This window comes from Denticeps clupeoides, chromosome 20, assembly GCF_900700375.1.
Source record: "Denticeps clupeoides chromosome 20, fDenClu1.1, whole genome shotgun sequence".
Taxonomy (NCBI): Eukaryota; Metazoa; Chordata; class Actinopteri; order Clupeiformes; family Denticipitidae; genus Denticeps; species Denticeps clupeoides.
The window spans coordinates 6,699,850-6,712,208 of record NC_041726.1 but is presented as its reverse complement, the minus strand read 5'-3'; the positions used below and the strand labels follow the sequence as shown (position 1 = coordinate 6,712,208).

Below are 12,359 nucleotides of genomic sequence, written 5' to 3'. Positions count from 1 at the left end.
ATAACTATGTGCAGGTTCGATTTTGAACATAAAATTATGCTATGTTTTTTAAAAAAACGCTTCTCTAGCAATTTATTCGTCCAACCAACACACCAAGACAATAAAAATAGCTTCTCAAATTTGCCACTGTCTCCTTGCTGAACTCCTCTGCCAAAGTTGTATCTAATCTAATCTAGTCTACAAAAACTCAGCTACAAGTTAAATAAATATTCACACACTATTCTATGCTGGGTAAATAAAATTTCATATGGGAAATTCCAGATCCACTGCATGTTGTGCTTTATCTTTAATGAAGACACTGCGGCCTCCCCCAAGCAAGTAAGAGGTGTCACCAGGGTGCCAAAAGGTGCCATGATGGGAAAGTCTTGTTGGTGGTGAAGGACCACTCCTTGGACAAGGCAGAAACCTCAAAGGACAGTCTGATTGGTCTGTGGCAACTGCAGGGTATAAAAGAGTTTCTCTTGTGGGCTTCGCTCACTTTATTTCCTCCTCCCTCGGGGGTTCTTCACCAGCTTCTGGGCCTTTCTCTCTCCCCTGGCTGCCTCTCTGAAGCCTGGTTCCGGAGTTTCTGTCTCTTCCTCCATCCCTTTTTCTTATTTTGGGGTTTTCTGTAAAATTGGTACTGTAACAATACATACAGTATTCACATTTAACTGCAATAGTAACCTACCCATGTTAATAAATTAGAAATTGTTCATTCTTGTAACTTCCTTGATGCCATGCCTCTATGTCCAGGTAACATCAGAAGAGTGTTTTTACAATATTATAATAAAGAAGCTAGATAATGTACGCATTTAATTTCTAATGCACAAATATCAGCTGCAACCATTTTTATAAAAATTTTAAGCTAATTCTCAAATGTGTTGACTTTGTGAAAGTGAAGTAATTGTCAGTGTAACGGATGCACACCAGCATCCAATCACCCATGCACATCAGTTGGTGTCAAAAGAGAGATTTTATTTCTGTGGGAACACAGCAGGGTACAGTCAGTGGCTAACGTTCACGCGCCTTGCGACCCTCCTCTCATCCCCTCTCTGCTCCCGCAGCACACTGAGGTAACTGCACGTGAACGTGAGCTTTAGAGTGCGCCATTAATATAACCCTGACCACACAAACAATGTGGAACCAAAATTTTTGTTCCCACCCACAAATACACAGAAAAAAACACATGAACCCCGTAGCTTACAACTAAAATAGGTTTTGTTGGAGTTCAAAACATACATACAATTATCTTACATAACATCCCGGCCACATCAGCACACAGTGAAGTTTGTCTTCTGCATTTAACCCATTACCCTGAGTGAGCAGTAGGCAGCCATGACACGTGCCCAGGGAGTAGTGTGTGGGGAGCAGTGTGCTCAGTGGCACCTTGGCAGATTTGAACTGCCAACCTTCTGATTACAGGGCCGCTACAGGGCCGCCACCACTGCCCCCAACTTTGGTAGCACTGTCCTTCAACCCAACCAAGGTGACTCTTGTTAAACATTCAATTGGGTCCATATGTGTGTCATAAGATTTTAGATGGAAATATTATTCATTGGGTGTCTTTTCCAAACATCTGTTTTCTTTTATAATGTATGCTTTGTGCTAACTCTTAAAGTGTATCACACATTAAATACCATAAAATGCCATTTGTTTGCCAATGCCATGTCAAAGAAACATTTATTAGGGTGTGTTTCTGGATGGAGAAACAACCAAAAACAATTATTTTGTGTCCATTTTATGTAAGCTTCGCTAAAATTCCGATGGACGTTTATATGCGTATAAGGTCATTTTTTTGTGTATTTTGCTTTTAACTCCTCTAATACCGTTACGTAACCAATACTATGAGAGAATAGTTTGCCCTTAATCTTTGAGGGTATTACAGCCCTAAATTACTCAGATCCAGCGCCACCTACTTCAAAGTCCAGAACCCCTCTGAGCGAAACGTCACGTCCGCTGTTCCGCTTTCGGGGGAAGGCGTCGGCCATCTTGTTATCCGTTGTTGGCTAAATAAATTAAATATTACACTGAAACGGACTTCGCCGCGAACGCGTAACAGACCCGTAAGTATTCACGATATTTGTCTATAAATGTCAACGCGAGGTGAGCTTGTTCGCCGCGAGTATCCTAGCTGGGACCCGTTTGTCCAATAGACGATTGTTTTGGAGGATGAACAGGGCGCCATTTCCCTCCCCGCTCTCTGAGGCGCTTATTGGTGGCCGGTGGTAAGGAGCAGAGGCGGTCAAGAAACTGCGCTGCTGCATCCGCCATGTTGGCTCGTGTGCGCGGCTTTATTCAACGTCACCACCGATCAGTTCGTAGAGCCCGAATGGCGCCAGTTTCGCAACCATACGAACTCTTAGAAACCTTGATTGGTGGAATCTAGTCCGAGGTTTGATTGGTCTGAAGGACAGATCCGAACTTAGTCTTTATTGGTTAGGGTTGCTTTCCACAGCTTTAGAAATGTTTTAAGGACACTTGGGTGCGATTACACTCCAGGCTGTTGTTTCAGTGCGGGCTGCCGCCGGCGCGGCCTGCCGGGCGGCTTTCCGCCGATTCGGCCGGCGCATGCCGGCCTTTTCCTGCCGAGGTGCCGGTGTTAGCGGGCTTCGCAGCCGCCGGTCGCCTCGCCTTCTCGAGGTTTACGCGGGTCTTTAGTCTCGGAAGCCTCCTGGCTGATCCGCGGAGAGCGGCTCTCTGGGCTCTCCGATAATTCTGCATTTCAGACTCGCCATTATTTCCTTGTCCTCTCAAATATACTTATATATACCGTTATAAAACGCTTACTTCACGAATTATTCGTGTGCGTTGCTTTATTAGCAACGGGCGACATTTATTTTTATTTATCATTGAGAATTCAGTGAACTGTGCAAAAGGAGACGAGACTCATTGGAAACATATTTTAATAATAAAATACTCCTACAGTATTAATGCATTTTTCTTTTGGACTTTTCCACTGGAATTATTTTATAACGCATTTGGAACATACAATTGAACTTATTTTACACTATATTTAACAATCGTATTACTATATATTTTTTTTATAAATGTGTGTAGTGCTTTTAAGTCAAGGTGAGTTGACTTAAGTGTTGTGCACTGTTTATATGTGAAAATGTACTCTATTTCTCGGTTGTATTATCGTCCTCTGCACTATTTTATTTTTGTTTATCCGTTACGTCCATCACCAAGGTACATTAGGGTTCCATCAGTAAATATTAGGGCGCGGGGCTGTGTCTGGAGTTATTATGTGGTGACCCTCTGTATCAGGTTGCGTGTTTTGTCGCCTGCTCCTGCGTGCAGCGAGAGGAGGTGGCGTTGGATTTTCAGCTGCCATTTATTAACCCCCTCTTTAATGTACCCCGCCCCCGGGGTCAAAGTAACATTTACGCTGCGCTCTGTGTGTTGGCGGGGGGGGCGATGAACCCGGTGACATCCCGCCACGGCCACCGCCGCTGCAGCACCCTGCATGCTGTTCCTCTCGGGGACTTTATCATGTCACCGGCTATTTTTACCCTCTTATCGGTGTCTATATAAAAAAAAATTAAAAAAAACGCGCATACATTCGTCACCTGCCACGCAAAGGGCCGTTTACGCCCCAAACACGGCTCCGCTGACCTCGCCGGCGTCCTGTCCCTCTGTTCCCTTTCACCTTGGTGGCTGTTACTGCAACATGTACCTGCGCACACGCACACACACACACACACACACGGCCCTTTCGCCCAGCTTGTTGTGTGCATACAACACACGGTTTTAATGCTGGATGCTTTTTGTGTGTTATTTTGGTTCTACCTCCGTTAATGTACGGTGACTTTCCACTTTAAATCATGCGGCTGCAACGTGCTGCGTCCCCTCGGCCAATCGGACGAGCCGGAGTGGCCCTACATCGCCGCGGCCCCGGCCACTCAGCTGCCGGAGGGGGCGGGCCCCAGGCAGACGCTCGGTTTGACATTGTAAATAAGCAGGGCGCGGGGCGTGCAGAGAGAAGTGACAGCCGGGACCGCGGCGATGGCGGAGCCGAGCGGCTCGCCCCCTCTCCCGGCCCGGCTGCGCCTCCCGTCGGCCTCCCCCTCGCTCCCCCGCGCCTCCTCTCCGTCTGACCCCTATCCTGCAGCTCAAGGTAACTTACAGCAGGAAGTTGGCGGACGGCGGGGCAGGAGGGGCGGGGCCTCTGCTGACGGGCAGGCCGCCCGGCCAGCCGTCGGGCAGGGTTCTGTGCTGTGATTGGAGGAGCCGTGGAGGAGGGTCGGGGGACGGAGCCGGGAGCGTGGTGTAGCGGGGTAGACCGATTACTGTACTGTTAAAGGAGGGAAAGGAGGTAGGATTAAGTCTGGAGTTGCCGTAGCGATGCCGGCCTGTTGTAGGACAGCGGGGTCAGGCGAAACACACACACACACACACACACAGAGAGAGTGGGGGAAGTGGGGAAACAGGAGATGCTGTGTGTTTGGCAGGTGGGGGAGGGGTGAGGTGCAAATTCTCTCCTTCCCTGAGAACTATGGCGGCGCTTTTTTTTTTTTTTTTTTAATATTTCTGAAGGTCCTGTTGGGACAGGGTCACAGCGCAGCATGAAGAACACACGGTAAGTGTGATGCGCGCACACACACACACACACACACACCTTAGCACTTTTCCTTCGCTCTCGTCCTTGTGTCCTTTGGTTGTTTGCCGTAATCTGAGTGCGCTTCTTTGTGAAGCGGGGGGGTGCTGGTGTCATCAGTGTCCTTGCTGAGTTGCTGACGCTGTGTGAAAAGGCAGTACTCTGTGTGTGTGTGTGTGTGTGTGTGTGTGTGTGTGTGTGCGCTGCTGAAACTCTACCTGAGTAGAGTCTGGGCCGACTGTCCTGCAAGTCGTCTTGCTGCTGTGTGTGTGTGTGTGTGTGTGTGAGTGAGTGAGTGAAAGTGTAAGTGTTTGTTTACGTTTGTGTGGTTGTGTAGCAGAGGCCGATGGTGGCAAGGTCACTACTGTCCCAGCATGCATCGCTGTGTGTGTATACTCTGTGCTGTGTTTGCATGTGGATCTGGAGCAGATGTGTTCTAGTGCTGTAACTAGTTAGTTAGTGTTTAGACTGTATTGGAGGAGGGCTGTTCCCGTCTTTACTGTACCCGTTGGCGTGTGTGTATTAGAGTGTGTGCTTGCTCTGTACTGGATTTGTAGATAGGTGTGTCTCTGCATGTGTGTGATTATATTCGTAGACATGGTGTGTGGTGTGTGTGTGTGTGTGTGTGTGTGTGTGTATGCATGTACTCTGATTGAAAGTTTCCATCGGACAGCAGCAGCGTCACGCTGGTTGCCGAAGATAAAAATAGCCGCGCCTCAGTGTGTACAGCCTGGGAACATCAATGAAAACCACACACACACACACACACACTTGCCCAGATATTTCACTCGCACACTTAGGTTACTGGGCATGGGCGGGAGTGCGTGACCTCTCTTTGACCTCTGTCAGCAGGATGATAGAGAGTTGACCCCACTGCATTAGCACTGTTAGCTTGTTAGCAGTAGCGCACAGTGAAGGTCAGAGGAACATGATGTACCCTGGGGGGTGGGGGTGGCTGGGTAGTCGGCCATCGCTCACCGTCTTCACCGTCCTCCTCCTCCCGTGGTTCTCGCTCTTGTTCCTTGTGACCTTGAGCGGCGAGTCCCCGCGGGGCCGAGCTTCCAGTCGCACTGACGCAGGGTGTTGAGTTTCGCGGTGCGCCCGCTAGTCTGTTAGCATGTGTTTTTTTTGGGGGGTTTTTTTGTGTTGTTTTGGTGTCTGTAGATGATTGACCAGGCAGTCTGGAAACTCGGACCTGTGGTCACAAGATGACCGGGTCGCACTACAGGGTTCTGGGGTTAGCAGTTAGCACTATGTGATTGGCTGGACGTGCCCCCCCAGGCAGCCAATGAAAAGGTGTGTGCCGGGCCAACACTACTGGGCACGTGCCGCACACCTTAAGTTCGGTCCTCTCTCGTTCGGTTTCTCTCGTTTGCTCCGGCGCAATTTAGGCCATGCTGTGTCATGATTTTCGGCAGTGGTCAAACTTCGTCTTGCAGCTCAGGCCCAACCATTTCTTTTTCTCTTTTTCTTTTTGGGTGTGTCTGTTTTCTCCTCTCATCTCAGATTTCAGAATAGGTGTCGTCCCTCTACCATTTCTGCCCTTGTCAGCCTTCCTGTAAAAGAGCGTTAGTGAGAGAAATGTACCAACTGTGGGGACACACACACACACATATATATATATATTATAATACACACAGAGAGTTTTATGGATTAGATGCAGGTCAATGTCCTTTTTTTTTTTTTTAGAATTTGATATTTCGGGGAAGCTGTCATGCCTGATTTCACGAAAGTCCTTTCTCTCACCAGCCTGAATGTCATCAGTTGTGGGGCAATATGAAAAATAATAAAGATGTCATCACTATAACAATATCGATGTTGGTCCAGATAACGATTTAAATCAGCTGTCATTCAAATATCTTTCAAGTTTAGAGAGAGATTTCATGACCCCAAATTTGGACACTTGGGGGGATGCTGCATGATTCTTATCGGCCACCTACAGGTCTTCAATGGTGGATCTTCCAGAAAGAGAACCGTAGGCCGCTCAGAACGACCTGCTGATTTTTGAAGATCGCGATTGCATTGGCGGTTGCACCGCTGTCATCATCTTCTCCCCCACGTGAGCTGAGCAGATGGTTAATGCTCCTTTATTTCTTTTTGTTTGGTTGGTCCCTCTAACGGCCTCCTTGTTTCTCGGGGGCTTGACATTACTTGGCTTGTTACCGTGGTAATTGGTATTATCATTTTTCTTTTAATGCTCTTATGTGAATCTAATTATCTCACTCGACCCAAGGGATGCTGCAGTGTGCATAAGCTCTGGCCGCCTGGGGGCGCCATCCTGCTCAGTCTCTCCTAATTTGAACGGGCTGATTAGACTCTTATGCAACAATATCAAGGCACGGTTGGAGTGATTAAATTGTCTACATTATTACCCGTGATTAGTTGTGCACAATCGAAAGAAAAACAACTGAATGTGTTAAATTCAGCCGGCCCGCTACTTCTGGATGTTCTGTCGATAAGTTGATCAAACACGTCGAAGAAATGCAGCTAGTGACGGGCCGATGGAGAGCTATCCTTAACGTCCTAATGGTTTCCCCAGTCTTTGAGCGGTGGGAGGAAACCGGAGAAACCCCAAGAGAGCCCGCAAACTCCGCCCACACAGTGTCCGAGCTGGGATCCAAACTCACAGCCTCGGATTCACGGAGGTACTTTTTTTTTCGGCGACGACGCTCCGATGTTGGAGAAGCGCCACTGTGTTCCGACTGGTGGATGCATTCCTCCCATACCATAGTAACGTGCCAACGCTCCAGCTGTTGTGCTGTTACGCTCGCACGTTTCGGCGCGAGTCAAGTCCGCAAACGTCCGTAAAGCGCAGGAGTCAGTCGACTCTTCTGCTGCCGTCCCGAGTGGTTAATCCCATTTGCTTGGTGCAAATGCTGCATGACTTTTCCTCATCTGCGGGGTGAAAGAGTAGGGTTTCCATGCAAGAAATGTCAGTAAAACTCCCACACAAAACACATATGTATCTTGTGCATGTAATTCATTTCTTTTTAAATTTTACTGCTCAGTATAATGGATGAGAATTGTGGCTTGACGTGCCACAGTCGTGTAGGCAGTATTTTTTCGACTTTTCAATGTCACAGAGTGCACAGAAATGCAGAATGATTTTCATTTCGTATACCCACCCCGGCAGAGCAGCAGTTAGATGACGAGGTGGAGCGCATTAAATAACAATCCTCATCCGGATCTCGTTCCCTCAGGGTTGGCCATGTCTGGGGACTCGTTCAGTGCCGGTGGCAGTGATGCTCAGCAGAGTCTCCAGTCCTTCTGGCCACGAGTGATGGAGGACATCAGGAGTCTCACTGTGGTCGGTCTCATTTCCATTGTCGTCATCGCTCACTCACTGCATACAAATCACACACACATAAAAAAAAAAAAAACCTGAGCGAGTGGTGTTCTTCTGTTTTTAGAAGGATTTTCGTGTGCAGGAGCTTCCTCTCGCCCGCATTAAGAAGATCATGAAACTGGACGAGGACGTGAAGGTAAGAGATGCTGCTGACCAGCAGTGAGGTCAGATGTTCCCTGGACAGGGGAGTAGTGTAGACACATGCTACCAGTGATGAGGATTCATGTGTTTGCTTGTGTGTATGTGTGTGTGTGTGTCTCTCACAGATGATCAGTGCAGAGGCTCCGGTACTCTTTGCCAAAGCTGCTCAGATCTTCATCACAGAGCTGACGCTGAGGGCGTGGATACACACAGAGGACAACAAGAGACGCACACTACAGGTATTGACCTTGATCTGACCTCTGACCTGCCCAGCGCTGGTTTTCGTCACATGACCGTGGTGCATTGTGGGAGTTTTTGAGGCCACACCGCTCACGTGGTCCTGTTCCTCTTACTCTACAGAGGAACGACATCGCCATGGCGATCACAAAGTTTGACCAATTTGACTTCCTCATCGACATCGTGCCCAGAGACGATCTGAAGCCGCCCAAGCGGCAGGTATGTCAGGTGGGGGTGGGCGCAGGGCGGGGCCAGCAGTGTACAGGACTGGATCAGGCAGCCTGGTGGCGCTGTAAACATCCTTGACTGGAAGCTGAGGGTTCGGCTGAGAAGCTTTCAGTCGGATGTTTGCAGCGTCCAGCTTCGCCGATACGTCAGCGCATGCTCAGGTGTGTGTGTGTGTGTGTGTGTGTTCGTGTGTGTGTGTGGCTGTCGTTGCCTGGCCATTGGAAAAATTACATCACCTCTGTACGTCTGCGTTTCCGTGGCGACTGTGACCAGGGGTGTAAACATCCTACACTCTCAGCTGTGACATCACTAAGCTGGGAGAGGCCTGTTTACGCTTCTTGCCACAGGAAAATCACATCTGTGTGTGTCTGAATATATTGTACGGCATTTATCAGTGTGTGTGTTTGTGTGTGTGTGTGTGTGTCTTGTAAGGAGGGATGAGTACTGATAGCCCCTTCCAAGTGAGAGAGGTTCTGTCAAACATGCTGAAGAAGCAATGCACAATCCACATTTGCAATAAATATACACATTTAATATACAGATTAATGGAACCCCTGCAGTTTTTGTTGTCTATAATTTCAGAACAATAACCAAAAAATGCTTTTCAATATAGGTCTAATTTGATCCCTTTTGCAAAACGTGTGGCAAAATCTTGTAGTTGGCCAGACGGTTTGCACATATCTCAGGGTGGGTTTGTCCCACTCCTCTTTACAGATCCTTTCCAAGTCATTATATACATTTTTCTATATCATTTAATAATGTTTTTTTATTCTTAATAAATGAAAGATCTATGGGTATTTGGTACAGTTATTAACGGACATTTTCTCTGTGTGTAGGAGGAGGTGCGGCAGTCAGTGGCCCCTACAGAACAGGTTCAGTACTACTTCACTCTGGCCCAGCAGCCCGGCGCCGTGCAGGTCCAGAACCAGCAGCAGGGCCAACAGGGAACCCCCACAACCACGCTACAGCCTGGACAGATCATTATCACACAACCACAACAGGGCCAGGTAACACACACACACACACACACACATTAGAGCTACAATATAACCACACTCAAAACAATGCAGAGTTCTGCCACAGTCCTGGATCAGCCCCGGTTGATGTACAGGGCTCAGGGCTCCGGCCTAAACAGATCCCGCCCCCCGCCCCCCATTCAATGCTTCGCTTAGTGTTTCGCTTTTTCCAACACGCCGCTTTTCATTGCACATTCTTACCACTCCTCATCGCATCACCAGCGGAGTGTAAAAGGAGGGAGTGTAGTGAAAAGGTGTTTATCATCTTAATCGCTAGAACGAGGAGCGTTACTCACACATGCCTCAGGCTACAGTGTTTATTGTAATTCTGGAATGTTACAGCATTTGTTGTAACTTTTTAGAGTGATTTTCGCTGAAGTATTCAGCATTTATTTACAATAATGGCTGTAATAGGCAGCATTTATTATGATTGGTTGTCCACGCACCTCATTTAAATTCTGAGCTCATTTAGCTTCAGACGCTGCTTCATCACTGAGTCCATGTGCTATTTATTTGATTTATTTTATGCCTAAACGAGCCCTTCTCAAGCCTGTCACGAATCCTGCATCGTCTGCTCTTCATTTGCAGTTTTGCTTTCTGTTTTGTGTTTGCTCTGCATGTGCTCGCCATGTTAAGCTTCTCTTTCTCTCTCTCTCTCTATCTCTCCCTCCCTCCTCCCCATTTGTTCACTGTCTCAGGTGTTGCAGGGAACCGCTGTGCAGCAGCTGCAGCAGGTGCAGCAAGTACAGCAGGTACAGGTAGCCCAGCCACAGGCCACGCCCATCACGGTAAATGCCCAGCGCCCTGCCCTCAGAGCTTCTGCACCCTTTATTTAGACCCCCAGAGATCTCATGACCCTCAGAAAAACAGCGGATATACAAACTAAAGTATATCAGGGGTGTGTGTGTGTGAATGTGTTGCATAGTGCACTAAATGGAGTGTGGGTATGTGTGTGTCCGTCAGAGCGCTCCAGTGACCATGCAGGTGGGCGAGGGCCAGCAGGTGCAGATCGTGCAAGCAGCCCCTCAGGGTCAGACGGCCACACAGTCGGCCGGCCAGACGATGCAGGTCATGCAGCAGATCATCACCAACACCGGCGAGATCCAGCAGATTCCGGTGAGTGGGCGAGGCCTGAATTAAAATTCATTTTTTTCTGTTCAGAGTCTGTATTGCTGCGTTGGGTGTTGTTGCTGACTTTGTTTCCCCCTGGCGGTGGCGCCGCGCAGGTGCAGCTGAACACGGGGCAGCTCCAGTACATCCGCCTGGCTCAGCCTGTGTCCGGGACTCAGGTGGTGCAGGGCCAAATACAGACACTCGCCGCCAACGCCCAGCAGGTGGAGCTCTCACACCCCCTAGACGTTGTGTTAAATGCTGTATTGTTGTGTGAATTTAATTTTTTTTTGTTTATTTTTTTTATACGAAACTCTACTGTCCTGCTCCACAGATTACACAGGCCGACGTTCAGCAGGGTCAGCAGTTTAACCAGTTCACTGATGGACAGGTAATCATCAGCAATATACAGATTAAGTATGAAATTAAATTAAAGATTAAATATTGGATTCTTCCACCCAAACAAATTTGCTAAATTGATATGAGCCATGATTCATATGCCTGATTCCAGCTTAATCAAGAATGGTCACAGTGTGACAGTGTTTGTCAAGTCATTTAATTAATTCCCATCTCCTTGTTCCTGTCTGTTTGCCCACAACCCCCCCCAACAGCAACTTTATCAGATTCAGCAGGTCACGATGCCTGCAGGACAGGATCTGACCCAGCCAATGTTCATCCAGTCCACCAATCAGACAGCAGACGGGCAGGTGACCACGCAGGTCAGCGCTGATTGAGCCCCGCCCACTGCGTCCCACCCGGTGCCGAGACGGGCCGCGGCCGAGCAACACCCACAGTGCCGCAGACGCCGAGGGGCAGCACACCTCCGCTCCTACACCCCAAACGTTCTCCCACACTGCCCTCTTCCCATATCCCATAATTCTCCTCTCCGGTCCGCGTGTCCAGTTGTGGGGGGGAAAATATGTAAATTGCAGACAGTTCATATGTGTAGCCAAATGAAGCCATACTGGTGTACGATATGTTCATATGTACTACGCCGCACACGGAGCTGGTGCAGGTCAGAAGGAGCTTAATTTTTTGGGGGGAGGGGGGGTACGTATGACTGGGTGTGTGGTGTGTGGTGGGACTGTTTCCACCAAGCCCAACGCCACCAGGGTCCCCCCCTTCCCCTCGCCCCCCTCTCCTCCTGCCTGGTCCTCCTCTCGTTTTATAGTGAACCACCACTCCTTTTTAATACCGGACAGAATTTGTCAGATAGATTTTTTTAAGCCAGCCCCCCCTTCCCTTTTTTTTTTTTTTTTTTTTGGTTTATTGTTATTATTGTTGTAATTATTACATTGAATGTTGGTCTTACTGTTGTTTTGCATGTAGTTACAATTGCCAGCATGATATGCAATACATTAGGTACAATTTTTATTTTTGTGTCCTTTTTGTAAACAAACTTTGTGGGGAAAAAAAAACAGCAAATAAAATGGAAAACCAAACGATTTGTTGTCTTGAATTATTATTGTTGTTATTGTAAATCGTGGGACTGCCACAAGGAGGCGTTTGACTAAATGTTTGAACTGGATTTGATGGCTGATTTATTGAAGCAAGTGTCGAAATCGGATTAGGGGGCAAAGTGGCCGTGGGACAGGAGTCACGGGTTCGACTCCAATAGGGAATGGTTCAGATTTTAGATCAGGCCACGTTCTTTATCCACCCTGGGTCTTGAATGGGAAACGCAATTATACAACTGTGGCGG

The 12,359-nt window shown here is 48.1% G+C and overlaps 1 protein-coding gene across 4 annotated transcripts; it reads left to right on the top strand.

The window, feature by feature from the left end:
- Positions 1–1,910: 1,910 nt before the first annotated feature.
- On the top strand, positions 1,911–12,072 carry nfyc (nuclear transcription factor Y, gamma). Of its 4 annotated transcripts, none has more exons than XM_028964667.1 (11): positions 1,911–2,045; positions 7,780–7,886; positions 7,990–8,061; positions 8,192–8,305; positions 8,427–8,522; positions 9,368–9,538; positions 10,246–10,299; positions 10,511–10,663; positions 10,774–10,881; positions 10,992–11,048; positions 11,269–12,072. In XM_028964667.1, exons 2-11 carry the CDS (start codon positions 7,788–7,790, stop codon positions 11,389–11,391), a joined length of 1,047 nt encoding a protein of 348 aa, XP_028820500.1. In that variant the 5' UTR covers positions 1,911–2,045; positions 7,780–7,787; the 3' UTR covers positions 11,392–12,072. The 4 variants fall into 4 exon arrangements, with proteins under 4 accessions (XP_028820500.1, XP_028820497.1, XP_028820501.1 ...); XM_028964664.1 differs by having other exon boundaries at positions 10,246–10,335; XM_028964665.1 differs by lacking the exon at positions 1,911–2,045 and adding an exon at positions 3,920–4,561 and having other exon boundaries at positions 10,246–10,335.
- Positions 12,073–12,359: the final 287 nt, after the last annotated feature.